Source organism: Poromitra crassiceps, assembly GCF_964638095.1.
Source record: "Poromitra crassiceps genome assembly, chromosome: 14".
Classification (NCBI taxonomy): Eukaryota; Metazoa; Chordata; class Actinopteri; order Beryciformes; family Melamphaidae; genus Poromitra; species Poromitra crassiceps.
This window is the reverse complement of record NC_139633.1, coordinates 27,627,096-27,643,753: the sequence shown is the minus strand read 5'-3', so window position 1 is coordinate 27,643,753 and position 16,658 is coordinate 27,627,096. Positions and strand designations below refer to the sequence as shown.

The following is a 16,658-nucleotide window of genomic DNA, read 5'->3' as shown; positions in this document are numbered from 1 at the left end:
ATGACGACAGCTGTCGTCAATTCAAATACTGACGTAGAGTGCCAAAGACGACGATTGTCGTCAATTGCGTTTTTTGACGGTGGGACGTGGATCAATCCCTGATACATCTCTGGTACAACTATTGTAGCTATTGGAGGTCTATAACCTTTTACAGAACCCTTAGGTGGCGACAGTGCTCTCCAGGTTAACAGAAAGGCAGAGAAAAACAGAGAATAAGTCGTTGGGGAAACGGAAATCACATCGCATCCGTATGCATCGATATGCATGAAGCGTTTTAACGTTAGATGCGCCTGCAGCAGCCAATCTGCTCCCACAATTGAGCTCCTCCATGCCCGCTGCGACAGCCCATTCGCATGATCAGCCGTGGAGTTGTTTATTATTCTCAACTGGAAGCATAGGAGCCGGTGACAAACACACGCGGAAACGCTGTAAAAAAGCTGGATGTCGCGCATAGATGGTCGCGCACCCTTCACAGTGCAGAGCAAACTCAGCAGAGAGCCACCTCCCATAAGGAGGAGTGTGCAGTTGAGGCGGGGCGGGGCGGGGCGGGCGGGGGGGGGGGGGGGGAGGGGGGGGGGGGGGGGGCACGCAGAGCAGCACACAACACTGACCCAGACAGACCCAGGCAGCAGGACAGGGTTGGCAAACGCAAGCCAGAATATCCGATGCCCACCAGCAGCAAAGACCAGCAAGAAGCTGCAACCAGCAGCGCACGCAGGGGCCAGCGCTGCTGGTTGCAGCTAAAAATATTATTCTGCCAAACAAAATTCCCTGGCCTTCACTGTTTTATTGAAGGAAATTATTTTTGAGGTGTGACTACATCAGAAAATTAGCTTCAGAGTCAGTGATGTGTTTGAAATGTTTAATTTCACAAAAGGGCCATTATCTCAGCTTCTAGAAAAAAACTGCTCTTTTTTGTTAAATCAAGCTATCTTCTCCGGCTGATAACGAAAGAACGGAAAATGATATCAATAAACCTGTTTTTGCTGATGATAGAAAAGAGTCTCATCGTTCTTTTTGCGTGTTCATTGTTTACATAGTAATATCACACAATATTCTGTGGGCCTCGAGAAATCACTGAAAAAAGCTCTGAAACTCTGGCACTGGGAGCGTCCGTTCTCCAAAAGTGGCTGGCACTCAATGAGTTAAATATACTGTATGCCATCAGTATAATTACTGTTAACAAGCTAGATTGCTTTACAATACAAAGAAAGGAGGAGGACACTGTTCTTCCAGCATCAGAAGCAAGGGACGTTACAGACACGGAGGATGAAAATGGTGAAATGACTCAAATTAGCGTGGAGGATGCGCCCTCAACTTACAAATCGATCGCAAAAACATATTGGTAAAATATCGTATCGTATCGTTATCGTGTATCGTATCGTGAACTGAGTGTATCGTGACACCCCTATTGATTATACAAACACTGTTGGCTAAATTGTTTCTATCTTGTTTATTTAAGAAAGACTAGGTGACAACCAAGTATAGTTTGGTGACGAGCTGGAGAGACAGTTGACGGCCGGAGAGACGGCAACCGGTACGGGATGGGATTAGCACCCCATCTTGGCTCTCTCGTGAGGGAGAAATCCACAAACGCTACGGATTAGCCTCCTGAAAATCTGCGCAAAGATCGGCGCGGCCTGGGGTCCTTCAGGCTAGAGCGAGGTGCTCGACGCAGGTAAATGACGTGCAGCGCACAGGCCCTCTTGAGGCGTCCTTGAGGCATCCTCTCAGCCTCTGGATTGCCTTTGCCACGGGAGGGTCTGGTGAGACGAAGGAGGAGCACAGCCGGGAGTAACCCACAGAGCCTAGATCCTCCATGCACCGAAGGGCCAATACTGCGGCGTAGCACTAGCTCTATTGCAGCGGATTGGGCGTTCTCTCTTACCCCTCCCGCGGGCAACGTTGCAGACAGAGTAGGAAGGCTGATCCGTGAGCGGCTTCTGGGACGCGAGTCGGGGTCTTAATTGGCCTCGGCTGGGTCTACTGGGCGAGGGTGTATGATGTTGACAGACCCGAAACACCTTACGACCCCAGATAACATCACTGATGATGCGTCCTAGCGCATGCGGCAGTAGTGTATTTGAGAATATAGAATATTCAAAATAATACAGCTTCTTATTGATTCTCTTTCAGCTTTAAATTATTGGGAGCTCCATCTCTCCGTGAGTGAGATCATGATGGGCCGTTGATGTGAGGGGGGTGCTCTCATGGTCATGCGCAGACGGAGAGGTGGGGAGGAGCTCAGACATGGTGGTGTGGGTACATGCTTATAAATGAGAATTGAATGTGGGTGCGAATGATTATGTGAATGTAGATGTGTGTAAAATTGAATGTTAGAAGATCCTCCCCATTTATGTTTGTTCTTTTTGTACTGGTTCGTTCTGTATGGTTTTGTTTGTTAATGAAAATAATAATAATAATAAAAAGTAAATGACAAAAAAAAAAAAATTATTGGGAGCATTTCATAATCTCCCCGTTCTGGTGATGCTAGTGGGATTATCAAGGGTATGAAAGGTGTTGTTACTCGGTTACTTACCACCTGTTGCTGCCGCAGGTAAGTAAGGCATGTTGTCGAGCAGAGCCTTCAGAAGAGCCATGCTAAAACCCTGTTGACTCGGGTCTCCTTTCCCATTGCTACGGTAAGAGATAAAAACACATTTCATTATTATTAACTGTAAATCTATACAGAAGCCACAGAAAGCAAACACTGAACAGACTACATTTTCTTACCTAATACAAAGTGCAAGAAAGCGGGCACATTTGTGGGCTATACTCCGGCCAGCCTCGAAGAAGCAAACCCGCACGATATCCGTCAGCCTTTTCCGCGTTTTTGCCAGTAAACCCTCCTTTCCTTCTCTCAGGCTACAAAGAAAAAAAGAGAATGAAATATGAGTAAGACTGCGACACAAAGTATGTGAATATTTACGACATGGTGTTCTTTTATCGCTAGGGCTGATACTAGGGTTCGACCAATATCGGGGGTTTAAAAGTTTTTTTTTTTTTATTGAAGCTGCAAATAGTCGTTTTATGTATGTACTCATATTTTTAAATGTGAACATGTTCATGCCAAAAAAAAAATCAATTGTAGAAGAAATATGTAAATCGACAAGACAACAGTGACTGGCCCATACTCATTTTGAATAGAAAGCCAATTATCTGGTTATGCTATATTGGCAAACCCACATATTGGTCAAACCCTAGATCAGTGGTTCTCAACCTTTTCACACCGAGGACCACCTCGCAAATTGCCACCGTACGGGAGTATGAGAGTGTGGGAGCCCCGCGTACCACCAGTAGTACCCATAGCACAGGTTGAGAACCACTGCCCTAAGATGATCCTGTCTTGTGCTCTACTGTAGGGCTTAGTTCCACCTGCAGGGTCCATTGGAGAAAACCCCCGCCAGCCAGCACAGGATGTCCAGGATGAGGCTCTGAGCGTGCTCAGTGGCCGGCCCGTCCTCCGTCCGCCGGCACAGGGCGTTCAGCAGCTTCTCGTGGAAGTCTGGGAACTGGAGCATGGCACAGCGCTGGACTCTGGAGGGGCACAGCAAGACGGGTTTCAAGTGGGTCAGTATTTACACGTTCTTTATCATCGAATTCTGAATAAAAGATGTCCCGACACCGTGACAATATACAGGGCATCTTCACAGAGATGTGGCGCTGAAACACGTGGGGGTGATCTGACCTTTCTTTGGGTATCGACGTCTTCTTGAACCTTCTGATTGTGACCGAAACCTCCTGTAGCAGGTCACAGCCGCGTAAGTTTTCCAGTTTCTTTGAGGGAGTTGGGGGCTCTGCTTTCGATGTTGAGGCCTTCTCCTACACACGCACACGCGCGCGCACACACACACACACACACACACTTTTTAATATAACTGCCATTCTGACATAGGAAAGTTGACATGCCAGAGATGACAATGCAGTAGGACTATAGAAAATGCACCCGTCTGCCAGCAGGTGGTGCCAAAGGAGGGATCTACATTTTCAAAGCAGACATCAAAACTCAGAAATGTGCCTTTTGACAACAATAGTAATGAGTCATGTTGTTATTCTGTGAAACAACATGAAACACGGAAGACAACCTGTACATGCAGAGGAGGGGGAGGAGTGGTAGATCATTGATTGGTTTCCCATCTTAGAGGCCATTTACACCTGGCGTTAACATGCGTTTTCTGTGATCAGATTGCAATCAGATTGTGTTTTATCACTTGAAATGCCAGGTGTAAACACCCCCAAAACGCATTGAAGAAGGATTGCAATCTGATCGGCCAAACCACCTCCGGAGGTGGTCAGGGATGCATTGTGTACACATTGAACACAAGTGTAAATGCAATGTGTCCTCTCAATCTGGATACAGCAACTTTATGCGGATTGAGAGGACACCCATTTCTGCCATCAGATTGCAATCAGATTGCAGAAAACGCATGTTAACGCCAGCTGTAAATGGCCTCTTGCGTATGCGTCATCTGGCCAAGGGTGAAAGAAGTGGACACAGTTGTGGTCAATGTGAAGCTGTACCTTTGAGGCCTGTGCACGCTGCAGCAGGGTGGACAGGGAGTGGCCTTTGCTGCCCTGGGGTTTGGCACTGGGCATTCGCACCACGGGCCGGGGGCTCTCCTCCATGCCCTTGTCGCTGACCGCTTTGATGTGAACCAGGAAGGAGCGGTACTTTCCTCCAGCCATGCCTGCAGTGGAGGGAAGGGGCAGACGAACACTGAGAACCACCCTAATTATAAAGGTGCAGAGGCATACAAACAAAGATGCAACTGGAGAGGACAATGGTGTTGTAGATGTATAACTTTTCCATTGGGACTACCAACGTGAGCCATTTCTGCGATTTTGTATTGTATGTGGGGGGGTTTTCCAACTAAAACCTTTTTAAATTTTTGGACAATTTACAATAAGGGGTATGTACTAGGGGTGCACCGATCGATCGGCAAGCAATCTGTATTGGCCGATTTTGACCTCAAATATGCGATCGGCTGATTGCCGATATTTCGGCTGATTGTCGATATCTTTTTATATATATATTTTAATAAAAAGCCCTATCACTAATCAGGCTTTCCAACGATGTAAAATACAATGCCAATTGGTATTATTAAAGGGGAGAAATAATCGTCCGAAATAACGTTTCCAAACTTTTTTTGAGGAGTTTATATATCGGTGATCGGTGATCTGTCGATGATCGGTTGGGCAGAAATTTCCCATAGGCGATCGGCAATATGTGGCAAAAAACGTGATCGGTGCACCCCTAGTATGTACTGTATGTGCATTATAGCGCCACTATCTGGCCAATACGCATGGGCTGCCTTGCCCAAGCAGTGAGGGACCATAGGACCCCATCTGCCAAATAATAGAAGGCCTAGATGGAGTTTCAAGTGCCATTAATTTTCATTTTGGTTTGAACCACTCCTTTAAGCTAAATGGCTAAATCATATCCCCCATCACATGTGTTCTCACAACCACACAGATAACTAGAGAGCATCTTGTGATGGGACCACACCATAATGAATCATTCTTGAGAATTCTTCCATGGCAAAAAAAAATAAAAGAATAAACTTCAGGATGACAAAAAGAAGGGAGAAGCTTGAATGTGTCTTGTCAGTTAGGTCAGTCACTCTGCATAAAGAGGATTACCTTTGACCAGCTTGGGGCTGGTGAGGCTGAGCATGCCAGCGTGGCCAGAGAGGTCCAGGCCACTAGCCAACCACACCGGACCACACAAGATGTCTTCCTTGTGGTCCTCTAGGAATGGACACAGCATGGGACCTGGAGAAGAAACATCAAACACATTTCTACTTGTGCTGGACAGTATGACCAAGGGCATGTATTTAATAAGAATACTTTTGCATTAAAGCTGCCAGTAGGCAATATTCTATATCTTCAAATGCATGGTGGAAAAAACCTAAGAAACAGTATTTATGCCATGGGACATTAGAACTCGTACTTAAGACTCAAAGAGTAAACTTAAGAATAAATACATTATTTCAGTGTTAGTAGTCCTTTAAAGGGATACTCCACTTTTTTGTGAGTTTAGCTCATTTGCCACCCCCCCCCCCCCCCCCCCCCCCCCCCCACATAACCAAGATACACCACATGCCTTACCGGCACTGTCCGCGCATATTACAGTGAGCTAGAGTCGTGAAGTTACCGTAGTTAGTATCGCCATATAATGGAGGCTAATGGTATAGCTGTTAAAAATCCACCAAAACACACATTTCACGGCGCCAAAATACATGCTTCGGATACTTACCGCATGACGACAATCCAAAATGCACATAATCGGTCTTTTTGGAAGGAAATGAGGTCGGCGGCCATGTTTGGAAAGTAGTGCTGGCTACCTTTTCCAATCTAAAAATCTGGCACCCTTGAGCTGTACTGTGTGTATCTGTCATCTGTTGGTTCAGTTCCTTACCTTCCTCTATGTCCATGTCCATGAACTGGATATCCTCTGTAAAGTCATGCAGGAGGGGCTGGCCATTCCTCTCCCCGTTGGCATGGAGGACGTGGGACAGTGGGAAGGAGATGTGTCTGTCCACTGGCGTCTCTGCTTGAGTGAGGAGAATGGGGATTCAGATACAAAGAGCAGCCGCAGGGTATTAGCGCTTGCACACATCTCTGCCTGCGTCAACGCTGCGCGCAACAAGTAGAGCTGAGCGCCCAGGAACACTGAAAGGCAATGCCGAAGTACGGCCACACAATAGTCGCCAGAAGAAAATCATACTCTAATTTTGTTGAATTTTGCAGTTGCTATATACTTTTCAATACAACAGTCAGTCAGCATAGACGGAGCCCATCAACCAAGATGCTTGCGGTGTAAACGCAGGGTTAGATTAGAAACTGAAGGGCTATATTTACATGATGGTTGAAATGAGAACATTTAAGGAGCATTTCTAAAACATTTGGGGTGTAAAAATTAATCGTATAATCGATGCATCGCGATGCGGACGTGTGAATCGAATCGTTGACAGATGAATCGTTGAATCGTTTATGTTTAAATTTCTGTTGACATTCAGATTTTAAAGCACTTTCTAAGTAAAAAAGGGACTTGATATTTATCTGACTGCTTGTATTAATTGATGAAAAAGTAGCCATGTGCAGCAATAATACAGAAAATTGAGGATTTGATACTTGGAGCAGCGATACTTTGAGCTGCATCGAGATGCATCGTGGAATCGAAGACAGATGAATCGTAATCGAATCGAATGTGAGGCCAGTGAAGATTCACAGCCCTAAGAAACATGCCCGTGATTCATCCAGCGTTTATGGGGGTGATCATCAGAAGGAGAGTTGATGTGAATGCAGTGTCTCTCACCGCAGACTTTACCCAGCCCGGGGGCTTTGTTCTTCAGCAGGGCGACCTGGATCTGGGGAATGTTGGTGATGTTGGCGTTCATGACAAACTTGAAGTCCACGTGGCCCACCATGCAGGCCTTGGGCAGCACCAGCTCAAACACATGCTCGTCCCAGCTCGAGCTGTAGAGAGAGAACACGAGTCACCAATGTATTAGACAAACTGGAAAAATAGATGTATTTGGTATAACCCTGGTAATAATGTCATACAGCATTTCTTGCCAGTTAAATCAGACAAGACCGTGCTGTAAGGGAAGTGCGGAGCTGCTGTGATTTTTGTACACATTGTTCTGATTATATCCATCTATTCGACAAGCTATTGGCTCTCCATCGAAGACATGCTGAAGGCTACCTGTCGCTCTGGAGCTTCCAGGTGCGGGTGTGTTGGGCTGCGTCTCCGTGGTGCTGCTGGTGGAGGTGCTGCGGGTGCCGTCGCTGCTGCTGTTCCTGCTGCACCTCCACCCAACACGGCGGCACCGTGGCCGAGAAGCGGGGCGTCAACGTCTCGAAGCGAGTCAGCTCCACCAGCGAGGTCAGGCTCTCCGTGCTCAGTGCTTGGTCCACCAGGAGGTCCACTCCTGCAAAGCATGACAAATGTATTATATCACCTTTGAGCAAGGATTTAAAAGAAAAAATGAAAATTATATTTGGATAATTATTGTTACTATCTTATCTTCCAGGCAAATATGAATGAGTGATTTTGAGTGTGGTTTGTGACTTGCGACACTCTTACCTGTGATCCCCGGGCTGGAGGGGTTGGAGGAGGGCTTGGCCCCCTCCAGCAGCTGTTCAGCCCCTTTACAAAGGGGGCCATCGACGAACATGTCGCCGTCATCCATATCATCACACACACCTCCAATTTGAAGGAAATGAAGTTCTCCACCTTTATAAAAGAGCAAAAAAAGAACAAGCGCAAACATTTTAGCCATCCTGAAATCGGGACATCTGCTCACCCTGCACCACCGCCCAAACACCACCCATATCCCCCTAGCCAGTAATCCTACCCACCCTTTGAATCACGACTCTCAAGCACCTTCCTACCTCTATGGTCCCTTTTCCCTTTCCCCACCCCTCCAAACACCACCCATCCATATGCCCCTAACCACTATTCCTACCCACCCCTCAAATGGTGACTTTCTAGCACCTTCCTATCCTTAGCTATCTCCCTACTGATACCACCCTCCCCCATCCATCCATCTTCAATCGCTTATCCGGAGTCGGGTCGTGAAGGTAGCAGAAGCCAAACTTCTCTTTCCCGGGCCACATTAAGCAGCTCTGACTGGTCCTCGGTCTCCCCCGTGGCCTCCTACCAGCTGGACGTGCCTGGAGAACCTCCATGTGAAGGTGACTAGGTGGCATCCTGACTAGTCTCTCGAGCCAGACTGTCTCTTCTACATTCTGCGAATGCATCATATACAGTGTGTAATTCACACACACAGAGCCTGGTCAAAGGAGGTTGGGGGGAAAAGACGCTTCAGACCGGAGAAGGTTCGAACCGATGCAGGTGACTGGAGAAATACGATGATACGGGACGATGTCCCGCCTTTCCAGATGTGCCCCGTTTCCCTTTCAGTTTTGACCAAGTTTTCCCAGCTCCAAGTACAGACGTTTAGGCGGAAGCATTTGAAAATTGCGAGAGCCAACTGTCTGTTGTAAGGGTGCTTTCTCACTGGGAACGATTGATTTCGTTCCGTTCCGCGCCCGGGCACGATTACCCCCCCCCCCCCCCCTCCGCTCCCCCCCGCTGGTCAGCTTTCACATTACAACATTTCTTGCGCGCTCTGAAACGGAACAGAGTGCACTTGCATCATCAACTATGCCTGCAGTGTATCTGTATCCTTGCTCCGTGTTTTGTCTATGTGGTTCGGAACGGTTGGCTTTCACATTCGCAAGTATTCCGTGCCCGGGCACGCCAAAGTGCTCCCCAGACCACCTTTTCAAGTGGATCCTGTCACGGTTCCCCCTGTTGCGCGCCCGGGCACAGAACGGAACGTTCACACTCATCAAACATTCCAAAACTGGGGTCAATTTGGGGACAAGTGTGCTCGGGAACGGTACCGGGCGAAAGCACCCTAAGAGACTACATCCAGATGCCCGAACCACCTCAACTGGCTTCTTTCTATGTGAAGGAGCAGCGGCTCTATATTGAGTCCCCTCCCACAATTGTTTTGCTATATCTGTCATCGCTACACAGAAGTTATATGCTCACAACGTCACCCCTCCTAAACGTAGCATCTGAATTGTACTCACCTTTTGTGCAGGCACACAGGCGGTCGGTCCCGGAGCAATAGGTGACCGAGACAAATGGGTCTGTCTCCTCTGCTGACCCCTCCTTCTTGGGCGGCTCCACCTTAGCCAAGACCTCCAAGGTGGACAGGTCCAGGATCATAATGTACCCGGCCTGCGTCGTCACCACTAAGTGACCCAGGCCCGCCACCTCCAGCCGTTTGCACTCTTTGGAGCCGGAGGTGGTGGTGGAAGGACTAATAACAGTAGCGCTGGTGCTGGTTGTTGCTGCTCCATATACAGTCCCAATCCCAGTTCCAGACCCAGTGTATCCCACAGGGCCGGTCCCAAAGCCGGACGAGCCATTCTTTGGACCGGCGGGAAGAACCTCCTCGGGGGCTTCCTCGCTATCATCCTCCCTGCCATCCAGTACATCTGGAGGAAGTAATATGAGAGAGGTGATGGCGTCGCGAGGATCCCGGATGTGCTGCACTTTAACGGGTTCCTCGTCCAAGGTGACGATGCGGGTGGAGTAGTTGAGCTTGTAGATTGCGAGATAACCCCCTCCACTCCCACCACCCAGGGACCTCTGCTGCTGCTGCTGCTGCTGCTGCTGCTGCTGCTGCTCAACTGGGGGCAGGATCAGGGGTGTCTGGGGCGGTGAGCCCCCTGGGTGGTGGGCTTCCACCCCGTTGGCCATTGGGTGGAGGGGGTCACCTTTTCTCTGGCTGCAGAGGGCAGAGTGCAGGCGGTTGAGGTTGTTGAGAGCCTCCACTTGGTTTATGGCGCTCAGAGATTCGACGCCACACGGCTGCAGTCCCACCAGAAGGTGCACGCCGTCCCAGCAGGGCGTGATGGAGTCCACGTAAAGGTTCTCCTCTTCAAGTTGCTTGGGAAGCCTCAGGAATTGCACCAGGGACCCGGGTCGAGGCGGCGCGGAGACAGTGGCCGCGGCCAGCGTGCTCCATTTGTCCACGTGGCCGTCGAGCCCCGCCAGGTTGGCCGCGTCGGCAAACTGCTGAATATACGTGATGGGCGGGTCCTGAAGGAGCAGCTGCTCGTGCGTGTCAAACTCCATCTCTATGATCTGTGGCACGGTGAAGCCGTCCTCGTGGAGCCCCTTGCTCATCAGGTTGTTCATCTGAGCAAACACCTTCCCCGACGACTTGTCGTCCCCCTCCTTGATGCTGTACAGCAGGAGCGCGGGCATAGTCCTGCGCACGGCAGGCAGGGAAGAGGGGCTCGGAGGTAGGGGTCCCGCTAGGTTGGAGAAGCCCAGCTCCTGGCCTGCCATCAGGGGGTTGCAGGTCTCTATCTCCATGGGGCCCTGGTCCTGTAGGGGCCCGGTATGTATGGGCTCAGTGCCCTGAGTCCTAAGGGGACCGTCCATGGTCCTGCGTCCCGGCGCCGGGGCTGTGGCCGCGGGTCCGGCCGAGGGGGAGCTGGCTGCCGAGCGGTAGCTGAGCAAGCCTCCGGCCAGCAGGCAGGGGAAGGGAATGTTGTGGTGGTCAGAGAGCCTGTCCTTGGCCTTGTCCGGGCCGTGGGCCTTGCCTTGGGCCAGCGAGGGGTTGGCCCCCAGCTCCTCCAGGTCCTTGACCGTGTCCTCCAGCACGCTGGCCACCACCTCCCACTGGAGCTTCTCTGGCTGCTGCAGCACACTCAGCGCCGTCACCCCCAGGCTCACCTCCATGCTGTCCCGCTGGGACGGCTGGCCTGAAGGAGGAAAAAAGAGAAAACGTGTGTAAAGGCAAACGTATGGCTCAACGTGAACCAACGTTGGCTTACTGGTTATGCCATAGGTGTCCACACAACAAGGGTGCAGGAAAACCCTTTGTGTTACTGCACAAGGGGGGCGCACGACCGCAAGAACTGTGGTCCAGTCGGGCCGATTCATACGGTATTTACTTTTACAAATGTTCCTTTGATTTCCCCCAATAGTGAATGGAGCAGGCCGAAGAGATCAGCTTCTCTATTCTCTTCTCTACATAATCTTCTCCTTTCCGAATAATGATAGACAAACCAGCTCTTCTTCCTCATCTAACAAAGCCATTTCCAGTTTTAAAAAAAAAATCACTATCCACCGCCAGTGTTACTGTTGTGTTGCAGACAATGAAAACACCATTACTTCTGCTTTTAGACGGAATGCATCAAAGCAGGACAATACCATCTACTGCCGTCAACAGCGCAGGCAAGCTACGGCGACACTTAAACACAAAACTATAGCCTAACCTCGAAGTGGAAGGTTTAAATATTTTCAGCCCATGACGTCCAAACAGGTCATAGACACATATTGTTGCTGTAATCAAGTGCGCAGCAACCCTAGGTGCAATAGGTTGTTGGGTTCCAACTTAAAAGTTCATGAGAGGGTGGTCTCAGGCATAGCTCCTCCAAAGCCTAAAAAGGAACAACAAAGTTGAGAAAGCATGCAAAATGAGAGCCTGAACCTTCATACCTGTTGCCGACTCTGATCTGGAATGCTCATCACTGTCTGAGTCCTCCAACTGGTCATCACTGGAAGAGGAAGAACAGTATGGCAACATGAGACTGTCAGACATGATCAAACACAACACACTGAGAAGCATGCGGGTATATGAGTGCAGGAGAGACCCAGTTTGGCACAACAATGTATAAACAACTGTATTAACAGTGTGCACATGCACGCGTGTTACCTGTCTCCCTCTAGCTTGGGGAGGTCCGAGCAGGAGGAGGATTCCTCCAGCCAGGCCAGAGTTGGTCTCCGGGACTCGGCCAGCGTCTGCTGGCTCTGCTCACCGCCGCACAAGATCAACTGCTTCACAATGGCCGGGTCGTACGGGTTGATCTCAAACTTCAAGTGTACCTGGTCAGCAACACAATCACAAAACACTTTCATATAGGGTCAGACTGATATGGGTTTGTGATGGCTGATAGTTGACATGTTGTGCCAATATTCAATATGTGTCAATTTGAAAATAAAATCAAACTAAAAGGAGAAATGTTTACCCCCAGATTTGTATGAAAAACCTATAAATAAGTCATTGGAAAAAAAACATTTTTCTCCACCGGGACTCTCCATTGAAACCCATACAGATGAACTTCTCCTGGTATGGATAAGGCGGGGTTTTCTTAATGCATTGCTTACCGTCAAACAAATCCTATAAAAATAATCAACAATGATTTTGTTTTGTCAACAAGTCTCGTCCATGTAGCTGGTGCCAAATAAAGCCATGTCCCAGCAGCCATAGAACTCCATTGTATTAAAAAAACATGTTAAAGAGCAGCTGCTGTGGGCAGCATATTTCCTCGCTGCGATGCACCACCAGGCCAGCTGATCCCCTCAAACAACTTAATAAGCCGGTTGTAAACACTTTGCGATCTCAGGAAAGTAGTTCCGTAGCACCAAAAATAGACCCCGGTGTAATGAATGATTTGGATTTGGATTTGATGTGGTAGTGGTAATAACTAATACCAGCTTGACATTTCATGGTAACAGTGATTTCTGAAATGTAAAGTCACATAAAGCTAAAAAACAGCACGTGGGAAGTCGGGAAGTAACAGAAGTAGAGCAAACGCATCGTTGATTTGGTTATTTTCATAGGATTTGTTGACGGTAAGCAATGCATTAAAAAAACAACTATGCATTCATTATCCTTTAGGGCAGATTTTACAGGCTGCCATAAAGAACACAAATGACAAAAAGAAAATAAATAATAATATACTCTTAGACAACCAGTTTAGCATTGATCAATTATCCATAAAATATGTAAGAACAAAACAAAAAAAGCAACTGATGTATTGATCCAACCCCATTTTCTATCATGTGTCTATTAGCTGATGCTATGAGGCTTTTTGCAGAACAGATTCCTCAAGCTTGTGGTAAGACAAGGTCGTATAAAAGGTAAATGTAATTTGAGTGTGACCTTCATCATCTTGGAGACGTCCCAGATGCAGATCTTGCCCCTCTTGGTGGCAGCAGCCAGGAAGTGGGGGCAGCTGCCAAAGCCGTAGCAGGCGATCTTGTCCGACCCGTCGTGGCTGCTGGGAAACTGGGCTGGGCTGGTGGCCAGCGTCACCGACAGCGGCACGTTCTGAGTGTGCTCGCCCTTCACAAACGGACAGTTGGGGGAATGTCGCTCGTGTTCCGACCTGGGGGAAGAGAGATTCAGGAGCAACATTGGGCATAAGAGTTACATGACATGCATAACGGAGCTAGATTGGGATACAATACAAATACAATGCAGTGTTTCCCCTGCCATTCTATTCAACAGCGCCCCCGCCAGGCCAGAAAAAAAATTGCATTTGTTTTTTGTTTTTTTAGATGTTTTTTCCTGCTCTCCCCAAAATTTCAATAAACCTTTATGGCATATTATTACAATACAACAATACTGGTGTTGACAGTGAACAGTAAGAGAAGATGCCAAATCATTCAAAACAATAAGCATTTTGCCTTTAGGAGCATTGTGCCAGCGTGCAGCGCTGTTCCAAAACGTGTCAACGTGTGTCGTTGCCTGGGAAACGCACATCCCATAATACAACTGTTCGCATCGCATCCCATAATAGTATGATGATACCGTACTTGGGATGCCATTGCCAACATAGATGCGAACAGGTTAGCTAAGAGTTTAGCGTCGCCAGCGATGGCCCCCACCGTTGCGGTCGGGGTACGTTTCGAAATCCCTCCAGGCCTGAAAATTTTTCTAGGGGGAAACACTGCAATGAAAACAAGTACAGATTCTGTACAGTCAGATGGTGCTTTTGGGAATGGGAACTATAGAACTGATTTATGGTGAGTTTATTAGGAGCCCGGGAGGAGCTCTCTATAAAAAGCTGCGCTCTGCGTGTTTGTTCTTTTGTAATGCTTTTTGCCATGTTCAGCACTGTTATGCAGTGGAGAGAGCCAGCCAGAGCCCTGCAGAAGTGAAATACACTGTGCGCTCGTACATTAAGCAGCGCAGTCGCAGTCAAGTAAGCATAAACCAACTGGAGGCTGTAATGCTATATTTTAAAATAATCACGTGAAACCAAACCAAAGTTAACTATTCCACTAATTATGCCTGTCATGTTGTGTAACATTTCAAGTGGAGAATGGACTGCTAGCGGTACACAAACGTAAAGAAATGCAGGTTTAAAGAAAATATTTTTTCTGTTTTTGTTTTGTTTTTGGCTGAGTGAAATGTTCTATGGTCTCTCCCGATTCTTAATATGCCTCAACCGTTTGGTTTGACCAAGTAAAACTATTTTTATAAGCATTTTACGAAATGCCTATGGGAAAATAAATTGCGGAAGAAAATCTCTGGTGCAGTGCTGAAGCAGGAAGTGACGGTCACTTTGCCTCTCTATAAGAAGGAACTATTGAGCTCCACTCACCAGGGCTCATCTGTGGGCTCCCAACAGACCAGACAGACACTGCAGGTGAAACACATGGCTCTGTCATCACCTGTAGAGGCAGGCTGCAGGAGGAGGCGGATAGATACAGAAAAAGGGAGAACCAACCAGGTCATAAAAACATACACAAACCTTTAAGTTTTTTTAATGCAAAAAAAGTCATTTTTAATTTCAGTGTGACTTTAAATAATGCTCAGGGTCTGAGCAAAGTCTATGGCGAGAAAATCTGGGCGTGCCGTTTCTTTAACTGCATGATCTTGCAGCAATTTGGATTTCAACATTGTCCTTAGACTGCGTGCAAAATTTCAAATACTGTGCGAGTGCCTGTGAGAGAGATCACACAGGGTTAGTTAGGTTAGATGAGTGGTTCTAAACCGGTGGTGCGGGTACCACTGGTGGTACGCGGGGGCTCCCTCCCTCTCATACTTTCATATGGTGGTCATTTCGGAGGTGGTACTCGGTGTGTAAAAAGCTTGAGAACCACTGGGTTAGAGGAACATAAGCTAACTACAGTGTCTCACGATGATGTGCTGATTCAGAGCTGATAAGATGTAAAGGAGGTAAATGCGGGCGTCGACTCGAGAGCCTACCTGGTGGTAAAATCCTGCTTGGGCCATCGGGTCAGGCTGAGCCCACCTGTAGCCGGCATGGGGCCATGATGTGAACGTCTCCCTCCTGTTGGCCTCGCTGTACATCAATGATCTAGAAAGCAGCAGCAAAAACCCTTTGAGAACATTTCCAAATGCCTCAGGAGGTCCCTGAAGATCATCAAAGACACAAACCACCCCCACAACTGCCTGTTACCCTCAGGGAGGAGATACAGGGTCCCAAAAGCACGCACAAATCGCTTGAGGGACAGTTTCTTCCCGCAGGCCACGAGACTCCTTAACATACACAAATAGTGTAGTAGCTGTACTGTACTGTACTGTAGCTGCTACCATTACGTATGTCTAATGTTTAATTGTATGTTTAATTAGGTATATGCTATTTACACCTGTATGTCCAATACGCCAAATTTAAAACGCTGAGTTTAATTGTATGTTTAATAAGGAATATGCTATTTGCACCTGTGCAAACAGAATGTTAATTATGTTTAAGTATGTTTAAAGTATGTCCATGCCATTTGCACCTATGTGCAGTGAATATGTCACTGCCTTTGACTTGTCTTATCACTATACTGCCTTATTGCTTGTTGTTTCTCTTGTTTTCCTGCACCTATATGCCCTGTTATTTTGCACTATGTTTTAAACGGAGTCTACAGCACAAGAATTTCCCACGTGATACTTGTACTACGGAGTGACAATAACAATCTTGAATCTTGAATCTAATACAAACCAATAAACTAGAATTTATTAAGTATAAATGATTTATTTACAAAAAGCAAAGTCACAGAGCCCTGGTTCAGCCCCCTCCTCTTCTCTTGTCTTAGGGAACTGACCCAGAATCCCACCATTCAGACCTCTATATTACCTAAGGCAGGAAGTCCTAGATTAGAGCAGCTTACTGCAGATAGCACCCCCTAGGTCTGTAGGGAGCCATTACAACAACTCTAAATTCTCGCCACACTTACCTATCGACAGAGCGTCCGGGGCCCACCCCCAGCTCTGGCCTAGCGCTGGACAAGAGGTAGGAGAGCCTGTCCATGATGGACGAGGCCACGGACAAGGCAGCCACGTTCTGGTTGATCTTCTTCAGCTCGTTGACGATGGCAT

At 47.8% G+C, this 16,658-nt stretch overlaps 1 protein-coding gene across 1 annotated transcript in view; it reads right to left on the bottom strand.

Moving 5' to 3' along the window:
* birc6 (baculoviral IAP repeat containing 6) overlaps positions 1–16,658 on the bottom strand; it is a gene marked incomplete at its 5' end in the record, with an annotated part of 179,405 nt that overhangs the window by 144,092 nt on the left and 18,655 nt on the right. Inside the window, 17 exons of the mRNA XM_083651107.1 lie at positions 2,540–2,637; positions 2,734–2,865; positions 3,376–3,537; positions 3,689–3,822; positions 4,522–4,688; positions 5,641–5,772; positions 6,419–6,550; positions 7,319–7,479; positions 7,709–7,934; positions 8,090–8,239; positions 9,607–11,295; positions 12,035–12,093; positions 12,252–12,421; positions 13,482–13,707; positions 14,929–15,011; positions 15,537–15,648; positions 16,517–16,658. The exon at positions 16,517–16,658 is cut by the window's right edge and continues 52 nt beyond it. Of these exons, the coding sequence (XP_083507233.1) occupies positions 2,540–2,637; positions 2,734–2,865; positions 3,376–3,537; positions 3,689–3,822; positions 4,522–4,688; positions 5,641–5,772; positions 6,419–6,550; positions 7,319–7,479; positions 7,709–7,934; positions 8,090–8,239; positions 9,607–11,295; positions 12,035–12,093; positions 12,252–12,421; positions 13,482–13,707; positions 14,929–15,011; positions 15,537–15,648; positions 16,517–16,658 (3,975 nt within the window). The remainder of the gene's footprint in view (positions 1–2,539; positions 2,638–2,733; positions 2,866–3,375; positions 3,538–3,688; positions 3,823–4,521; positions 4,689–5,640; positions 5,773–6,418; positions 6,551–7,318; positions 7,480–7,708; positions 7,935–8,089; positions 8,240–9,606; positions 11,296–12,034; positions 12,094–12,251; positions 12,422–13,481; positions 13,708–14,928; positions 15,012–15,536; positions 15,649–16,516) is intronic.